Source organism: Xiphophorus hellerii, chromosome 23 (genome assembly GCF_003331165.1).
Source record: "Xiphophorus hellerii strain 12219 chromosome 23, Xiphophorus_hellerii-4.1, whole genome shotgun sequence".
NCBI lineage: Eukaryota > Metazoa > Chordata > Actinopteri > Cyprinodontiformes > Poeciliidae > Xiphophorus > Xiphophorus hellerii.
In genome coordinates, this window is record NC_045694.1 from 17,044,738 (window position 1) to 17,054,625 (window position 9,888).

Below are 9,888 nucleotides of genomic sequence, written 5' to 3' on the forward strand. Positions count from 1 at the left end.
CGCGTCAATATGTGACGACTTGGGCAGGTCACATGTTTTACGTGGATTATTGACGCGAAGGGTTCTAGAAACCGCTGCCGAACCTTCAAAACCCGACGATTTGGTTAAGTTTAGGTCAAAAATTACGGTAAGGCAAAGGGGTACCCTGCGCGTCAATATGTGACGAGGACGGACCGTCCAATGCGTCAATATATGACGAGTTGGGAGTGAGAATGGGTTGACTATATCTCATGGAACTATACAGTTAATGAGTAAAAAGTGAGCAAAACGTTGTGATACTTGTCATATATTCAGAATGATTAGCAATCATGCTGAATATATGAAAATAATATTGTCAATAACAACAACAATACTAATAATAATAATAATAATAATAATAAACTATGCTAATGTTTATAATTATCAGCAAAGTTATAAATATAAATGATGTTATAAATATTTTTTGTCATGCTCTAAAATAAGATAATAGACTCATTCATTAGAGCAAAGCGCAACAAAAATGTGTCTTCCGTTCACCCCATTCAAAAAGAACAAAAAATGGATGTTATACATTAATTCTAAGAGAGGAGGAAAATATGTTCATTAAAAGAAACAGAAAAAATTATTGAAGAATTTTAAAAATTCTAACACAATTTATCTAAAATCCTATGGTCTTTCAAAAGTACGAGCTAAGAGAATTGGGGGCGGGAGGGAAATGTGAAAACCTTGGCAACAACAATGACAAAAAGCAAACCTCTGTTAAAAAAAAAGTTTAAAAGGAAATAATTGCCTTACCTCTTCAGATGTTCTCCTCCTGTCAGGTAGCACCTAGTGTGTTTGCATGACTTCCAGGTACTATAGTAGATCCAATACTCATTCTGGGTCCAACTAACATGTATCGTTTGTCTCCAGATCTGTACTGGATGCTGTGACACAGTGTCCCATCATAATTAGTCTCTTGCAGATATTTAGAAGTATAGTCTGTAGATTTGGAGCACTGCATAGCAATCAGTACGATGATACTGATGATAAACAAAACTGAAACTGCACCCAAAGTGATCATCAGGTAAAACGTCACATCATTTCCCTCATCATCATTTGCTGCACTTTTAACATCAGAAGCTGCAAAAGCCTCTTTTGGCTCCACAAGTTTAACAATCACAGTAGCTGTTGCTGATAGTGAAACGTTTCCATTATCTTTGACCAGTATGACCAGTTTATGTTCAGCCTCGTCTGTCTCTGTGAATGAGCGAAGTGTTCTGATCTGTCCAGTGTAGCGGTCCAAACCAAACAGACTGTGGTCAGTAACTTCCTGCAGTGAAAACAGCAACCAGCCATTATATCCTATATCAGCGTCATAGGCTCTGACTTTAGTCACCAAGTGTCCTGCGTTCACGTTGCGTGGAATCTCCTCCACACCTTCAGCAGAACCATTAGAGCTGAGTGGATACAGGATGACTGGTGCGTTGTCGTTCTGATCCAGAATGAACACGTTCACTGTGACGTTGCTGCTCAGTGACGGAGTCCCCAGAATCAGTGGCGACAACTCGGAACTGGAAAGTTTTTCTACTTTCAAAATCGAAACTTTTCAATGCAGATATTTCGCCGTTTTCGGAATGGATGTTAAAAAAATGCGCCACATCTCCATTAATCCCGTCGCTTTTCCTAATGCTGTATGTTATTGCTGCATTTTCGTTCACATCTTTATCTGATGCTGTTATGGAAAAGACCGACACATCTGGTGTATTGTTTTCTACTAGATAGATTTCAAATGGATTCTGACTGAAGACTGGCCTTGTTGTCATTAATATCTGACACATGAATTTGCAAAGTCTTTGCTGCTGAAAGTCTGGGTTCCCCAGAGTCAGTAGCAGTTATGGTGATGTCATAATGAGATTCAGCCTCACGATCCAAACGCCCCTTTGTAACTAGAGAGTACATGTTCTCTTCAATAGATGGTGTCAAATCAAACGGCACATTATCCGATATTTTACAAATAACTTTCCCATTCATGCCTGAATCTCTGTCCCTGACGCTGATAAGCGCGACAACTGTGCCAGGTTTTGAATCCTCTGGTATTTGGCTGGACAATGATGTTATTTCAATTTCGGGTTTATTATCGTTCAAATCTTTTAATTTTATCACAACTCTACTTTCGCCTGTCCAGGGCGGTTGGCCTTTATCTGAAGCTTGCAAATCTAATCTGTATATCTCTGTTTCCTCGAAGTCAACTTTTCCTTTTACTCGAATTTCACCAGTGATACTGTCTAACTCAAATATATCATACACCTGTTTCTTTTGTGTTTTTCCGAAAGGTGTACTCAATTTCACCATTCAGGCCTTCGTCTGAATCTGTTGCATTTACTTTGATTACTATAGTTCCTAGCGGAGCGTTTTCATTTAAAGACACAGTATAAATGTCTTTGCTGAACACAGGACGATTATCATTTACATCTAATACAGTTATAGTTAAATTAAGTTTTCCAGATCGTGATGGTATGCCCCCGTCCAGAGCCGTTAGCACTAAATGATGCTCTGATTTTCCTTCTCGGTCTAAAGGCTTTTTAAGCACCAAAAATGGTATTTTGTCTTCCTCGCTTTCTTTAACTTGAATATCGAAGTAATCGTTTTGACCTAATCTATACAGTCGAACTGACTGTATGCCAAAATCAGGGTCTCTAGCTGCATGAATTTGGAAATGAGTGCCTGGAGGAGTGTTCTCTGCTATCTCCAGCCGCTGCTCGGTTTCAGGAAAAGACGGTGAATGATCATTGATATCTAATTATTTCTACACTAACATAATGTATTTCCAGTGGGCTTTCGACAACAATTTTAAGGTTTATCAAACAAACCTTTGTTCCATCACAGAGCTCTTCCCGATCCATATTTTGCGCAACGTGCAGCACTCCATTATTCTGATTTAATTCAAACAGGGAGCGATTGGAGTTAGAAACGATGCGAAATCGTCTGCTTGTCAAAGTGTTGAGGTCCAATCCCAAATCCTTGCCAACATTCCCAACCGTGGATCCGACACTGACATGCTCAGAAACGGAGTACTTCAGTTGACCCAAAATCATATCCACGGAGCACAGCAGAAAAATCCCCGCACACCACCAACAGCTCAGCCGGCGCCTTTGTCTTCCTTCTGTCATTGCGAAACGAATATGTGACATATTTCTTTAGAAATGAACACAGATATCCGATTTTCACGGAGGCTTTCTCGTTACAACAGCATTCTAAATGTCGTTTTAAAGATTTCTGCGCAAAAAGGACTTGCTATCTTCAATTTTTAAACAGAAACCCTGCTGCGACGAACATTTCGTCCGCACACCACTTCTGTTTAATATTTCGACACAAACGAGGAAGAGCCTTTTAAAACAAGGCGCACAAAAATGGTCAAGGCCACACTGACACCAAGTGGCAGCGGAAATACAATACAGGAAACCAGGTTGTTCTTTTACTTTACCACTCGCATCCGGAATGGACATTCAATCTAATACCAAAACAAATGCTACCGGGTCTCTTTGTGGAAAGGAATAACAATAACTCAACAAGTGAGATTTGTAACAATGTTATGAAAGACTTTAAACTCTTATTTGTACAGAAAATATCATTTGCTATTGTGTAATTTTTTGCATCATTCATTCATTCATTCACTCATTCATTCATTCATTCGCATTATATCAGATACATTTAATCATATTGCAAACATTAAAATGTCCTGAGCTGATCAAAATAATTTAGCTAAGGCAGAATCAATTTTAAAACTACATGCTTCACATTCCCTCCGAACGAGAAAATATCTCCATTTACACACAAAATACCAACAATGGTACTTTCTTATACCCCTTTTTTACTATATACTTCAGGGAAAATGCGGAGGAGTGTTGCTTTCCGAGACAAAGAAAATGCCGAATCAAGTTTTTTCGAAACCAGAAATTCTAGGACCATGGACAGGGCAAGAACAAGTCAGCAAAATATAACAAGAAATTAAAAGTCAATTTAAAAAAGCAACATCCAATTAAATATCAGAAAAATAAAATAATAATGCCAATAATAATGATGACGACCTCTTCTAGTGCTCTTGGCAGAAGCAGGTCAAAACTGTTCTCTACTTTAATAACTCTGATATCTTGATAAACATAAACAGAAATCATGTCTTACCTCACAGGCCTTCCTCCTGTCAGGAAGCACTAGTGTGTTTGCATGACTTCCAGGTACTATAGTAGATCCAATACTCATTCTGGGTCCAACTAACATGTATCGTTTGTCTCCAGATCTGTACTGGATGCTGTGACAAAGTGTCCCATCATAATTAGTCTCTTGCAGATATTTAGAAGTATAGTCTGTGGATTTGGAGCACTGCATAGCGATCAGTACGATGATACTGATGATAAATAGAACTGAAACTGCGCCCAAAGTGATCATCAGGTAAAAAGTCACATCATTGCCCTCGTCGTCGTTTGCTGCACTTTTAACATCAGAAGCTGCAAAAGCCTCTTTTGGCTCCACAAGTTTGACAAACACAGTAGCTGTTGCATGATAGTGAAACGTTGCCATTATCTTTGACCAGTATGACCAGTTTATGTTCAGCCTCGTCTGTCTCTGTGAATGAGCGAAGTGTTCTGATCTGTCCAGTGTAGCGGTCCAAACCAAACAGACTGTGGTCAGTAACGTCCTGCAGTGAAAACAGCAACCAGCCATTATATCCTATATCAGCGTCATAAGCTCTGACTTTAGTCACCAAGTGTCCTGCGTTCACGTTGCGTGGAATCTCCTCCACACCTTCAGCAGAACCATTGGAGCTGAGTGGATACAGGATGACTGGAGCGTTGTCGTTCTGATCCAGAATGAACACGTTCACTGTGACGTTGCTGCTGAGTGACGGAGTCCCAGAATCAGTGGCGACAACTTGGAACTGGAAAGTTTTCAGAGTTTCAAAGTCAAAACCTTTCAGAGCTGATATTGTGCCATTGGCTTCATTTATATTTAAAAAGGAGGTTACAGAGGAACCCGTACTCTTACGGTTTAGGAAATAAGAAACTACCTGCATTTTCACCTCCATCAGCGTCAGTGGCTGTTACAGAAAAAATAGACAGTCCAGCCTTGTTATTTTCAGGTACATAAAAAGTATAAGGACTTTCAGTAAACAAAGGGCTGTTATCATTCACATCTAGCACGTCTACCTGTATCAGCTTAGTCGATGACAGAGAAGCGCTGCCTAAATCCTTCGCTGTTATTGTAATGTTATACATATGACTCATTTCCTTATCTAAGTAGTCCTTTGTAATTAAAGAGTACGACTGCCCATCAGGTGATGGCTTTAGATCAAACGGTAAAGAATCAGACAAGCTGCACACCACCTGTCCGTTCACACCTGCGTCACGATCTGTCACGTCCATCAACGCCACCACGGTTCCAGGTGCTGCATCCTCTGGAATGCGACTGGAAAGGGACGTAATGTCTATTTCGGGCTGGTTGTCATTTACGTCTTCCACTCTTATAACCACGTTACATTGCGTGGAGAGAGAAACAGAACCTTTATCTGATGCCAGAACTTTAAGCTCGTACATTTGTTTTTCTTCGTAATCCAGTTGTCCTCTCACTGTTAATTTGCCAGTTTTGCTGTTCAACTCAAACTGCTCAGGCGATGGCCCACGATGTTTACTCCTCAGAGAATATTCAACCTCACCGTTCTCACCTTCATCTGAGTCAGAAGCACTTATAGTTAAGAGGAACGTACCGACAGGGGCGTTTTCTTTTATTGTCGCGGTGTATTTTTGTTTATCACAAACGGGCGCGTTATCATTAATATCCGATAATATGACTGTGATATTCATAGTTCCTGATTTTGCTGGTTTACCTCCATCTGTCGCTGTTAATAGCAGCCAGTGTTGAGGAGTATGTTCTCTGTCCAAAGAGCGTTGAAGTACTAAAAAAGGAACCTTTCCTTCGTCCCCAAAGGCGTCTGTATCCAGCCGAAAATACTGATTATTGTTCAGCTTATATGAATTTATGGAGTTCAACCCGACATCCAAGTCGTGTGCTCCTTCCACCTGAAATCGAGAGCCAACAACAGCGGACTCCAACACTTCCAGTGTGTAGTTTTCTTCTGGAAATTTGGGCGAGTTGTCATTTACATCGAGAATCTCAACCATAATCTGGTGCATTTCAAGAGGATTTTCGACAACAGCTTTAAGGTTTGTTACGCATGGAACGGTTTTTGCACAAAGCTCTTCTCTGTCTACTCTGTGGTTTATTAATAAAACACCATCTCTCGGATTTACCTTAAATAGATCCTGCTTTGTTGCTTGATACGACGCGAAGGTTTCTGTCCGCCAGTTTTCCTAGATCTAAACCAAGATCTTTGGCTACATTTCCTACTGGGGTCCCAGATTTTAATTCCTCCTGGACAGAATATCGGAGTTGAGATGAAATTCCTTCAAATTTCATAATGATCAGCGCCAGACAAAACGAAGTCCAAACATCCATCCATTGTTTTTTCATGTCCGTTAATTCCATTGTTTCTGAAAATGTGTCGATCAGTAAATGTCCCTAATTCATTCAACAAAATTCCTTCTTGGTGGTAAATTTCTTTTGAATAAAGAAAAAGCAATAAATCCCAAGTAAACAATTATTTTAGCAGAAGAGGGAAGGTGCTTTATTCCGTCCTTTCAAGCCGTCTATTACGGTTGTTACTGAACGCACATGAAAAGAAAGAGACCCGTTTTCTACCTCAATCAAATTAAGTGCATCAGCACCACCTACTGTCCGTGAAGGCGCGATGGTTCCTTCCATCTTAGCGTGACATTTAGTTCAGTATATAGTATATTCCAACAACATTAGGAGAGCCAGAAAAAAAACTCGAAAAATGCACAGATTGTTTTTTTTTTTTACTTAATGTGTTAATGTTTTGGAACATTAATTGTTTTAAACTGAACTTTCGATGTTTTTTGTGCCATTTTGACATAAAGTTAAAAACATATTCTGGGATCTTGTCTTTATCCTGTTGCCTTTTGCATGGTCTTGAAATTGCCGTCCTGCTGTGTGCTATTAGACACATTTCAGTGCAGCCTACACGGGTAATTTTAAGGTTCCTTATTACACCTTCCACCTGAATCAGTACCATCACCACGAGAGCTAAATAATATATACAAACATTAAGATAGAAAATGGGCTCACAATAAAAAAATGAAATAAAACATAAACGTATCTCCCTGCTTTCTCCAGGAGAATGCAATGCACAAATCTTTGTTTCTACTAAGTACATCAAACAAACATCTGAAATCCTACTGATGGTTGTTTTCCAGTCATTGATTTGCCTAATTACATGCCAGGTAATTAGTTGTGAACCGTCAGGTTCAAAAGAGTAAGAGAACTATTTGAAAAATCCACACAGTGTCAATCAAAACAGACAAAATCTACAATAATACACATAATTTAAAAAATCATTTAAAATAACTGTAATAATAATAATAATAATAATAATAATAATAATCAATAAATTAGTCATGAAGTAAAAGTTTATAACTTTAACAGATAATTAGCCCAAATTTCTGGAACCCAGTAATTCAGTTGTGAATAATTTAGGTATAGACTCTATTCTATACCTATTTTTCCTCCAGCAACTGTTTATACATTTTGTTTCAAATAACATAAACATGTTATAATATGTCGTATCTAACTGAAATCTTTAGAAATACATTTGCGTTCTCAATTTATCTGCCTATTCTGCTCAGCACACTCCCACCATCCTCAATGTTTTGTTGAGGTGAGCAACGACATCTTGTGGTTTAAAACTTGAAGTGCAGCTATGATGACCACCGCCCTGTTGTAATGTTCTCCTCTCTTTTTTTATTTTATTTTTCCTTTTAGCCTCTGTGGTGCTTAGTACAATACATAATGTATACCGACAGAATAGAAAAACACAACCTTGGTCCTTACAGCAGAGTAAAATCAAGGTGACCTCCATTTTTTTTTTTTTTTATGTTCGCATGCCTCCCACCTCCTTTTGCTACTTAATTATTATGAATGTGGACCACGAGGGTACGTGCGCACGCACAGGCTCTGCAGCATTCTGCACCCCGTCCTCACATTCCTGCCGCCATTTTTGTTCACTCTTGCTGCAGCAGTGATAGCAGCTCGAATCAAAGCACATAGTTAACACTGAAAGGACAACGACGGTGGTTGCAGACCCTTTATTCATCTGAAGTCAAGGAGCAGCATAGACGCTGTGCAAATGAGGGTGGGGCACATGTCGGAATACTAAATTGCAAGTAGAAAGGGAGCTAAACGGGGCACGTTACCACGGCAACGCGGCTCCTCTAGACAGGTCGCTGACCGTGGTGCTGAAGACAAGCTGACGCAGGGGAAAAGAGAAGGAGGGGGAGGGATGCTGCTGCTGTTGTTTCTACTGGCATCTAAATCCAAGCAGGTTTTTACGCACATACATAATTATTACGCTGTCCCTTTATTGCACCACGGAGGGAAAATTCAGGTGTACCATCAGAAAGTTAAAGGTAAATTGAAACATAAATACTCGAACAAACTGAAAAAATAAGAATAAAAGACTCTACAGTATGGACAAACAAGAACTATGCAAAAAAGGGGGGGGGGAAGTGTAAAATTTTGTATGTTTCTGCATAGACAGAAAAAGACAAGCAGCCATTTTTTCCACATTTTTATTATTGGAAATTATTTTTCTCTCTTCTCTATGCTACAAAAGGTTGCCTTTGAAATGACACGCCTAATTTAGCATTTACAGATATGTGGTGGAACTGTGTTAGTCTACTAGTGCCAGCTGGTGGTTGTTCCGCTGCTTTGTTACACATTGCTGAATTGCTGTATGTGCTGATCCGTCTATGAAGCAGAGATGCATACACTATGAACTGTTAAATTAACCTCTCTTAGCCATAAATTGTAAACTAAAACTAATAAATGCATTTACGTTTACCTTCGTTAGGGTTTTCTTCAAATATAGCTGAATCGAACCAGTGAGGTTTAGTTAGGAGTTCACAAGTGTTAAAATGCTGCAAAAATGTTGTCAGTTATGCTGCAGTGACTATAAGTGACCTCAGCTGACCTGAAAGCAGTATGTTTGTGTAAATGTCTGTGTCTCACTCAGTGTGTCTGTTTCAATGTGTCTTCTGGCATGATGTCATCTCTCTTTGGCGATGAGGTCATGTAAGAGCACACAATGAAATATTTGCTCATTGTATCGTATATGATAGTCAAGAAAAAGAAACAGTTGTAAATATTTTCACATGACTCATAATGCTTAAAAGGTACTTATCTTTTTTTAACAATCAAAAGATACACAATTATGTATTGTAAGCTTCTGTTAACAACACATGAATGAGCTTTTTCTATTCAAACAAATGTCAATGTATTTATTTTTCGGCTAATTACCACCATTTCTAAATACTAAAGAAACAAAAGGAAATAACGTAAAGAGTCATAAGAGATACATTTATGATCCCCCAATGTATTTCAAATATTTACCTGTGAATTCTTATAATATATTTAAACTGTAAAGTTTTATAATCTTGGGGGTTGGGAGGGACAACATTTTTTCACATTTTATTTTAACATGAAAACTTTACCTGCTGTCTCCAGGACCTTTGCAGCTCTGTGTACGTCCTCCTTGGCTTCTGGCCAACTCTGTCTTATGAGAGGCAGCTGGAGCTGGCAGTGGCTGGTGTTCTTTTCTCTTCTCGATTACAGCTTCAATGGTCTTATAAAAATATATAGGACTATAACCAATCGTTTTGCTCTGTCTGGTACGTAATAAAAACATTTTTAGAAGACATCAGTGAATGTTAAACCAGCTGATCTTGATAAAAGCAGCAGCAATGCTATTTACATACTGATAGTATTTCAGCTGGCTCCTTTGGTTTCTGTCCTTTATTG

The 9,888-nt window shown here is 38.9% G+C and overlaps 1 protein-coding gene and 1 pseudogene across 1 annotated transcript; both read right to left on the minus strand.

Moving 5' to 3' along the window:
* Nucleotides 1–723: 723 nt before the first annotated feature.
* On the minus strand, nt 724–3,617 carry LOC116714989 (protocadherin alpha-3-like; annotated as a pseudogene).
* Nucleotides 3,618–4,917: 1,300 nt separating this feature from the next.
* LOC116715020 (protocadherin gamma-A4-like) lies at nt 4,918–6,679 on the minus strand. Its single transcript, XM_032555834.1, has one exon. The coding sequence runs from the start codon at nt 6,147–6,149 to the stop codon at nt 5,001–5,003; it is 1,149 nt and encodes a 382-aa protein (XP_032411725.1). The 5' UTR covers nt 6,150–6,679; the 3' UTR covers nt 4,918–5,000.
* Nucleotides 6,680–9,888: the final 3,209 nt, after the last annotated feature.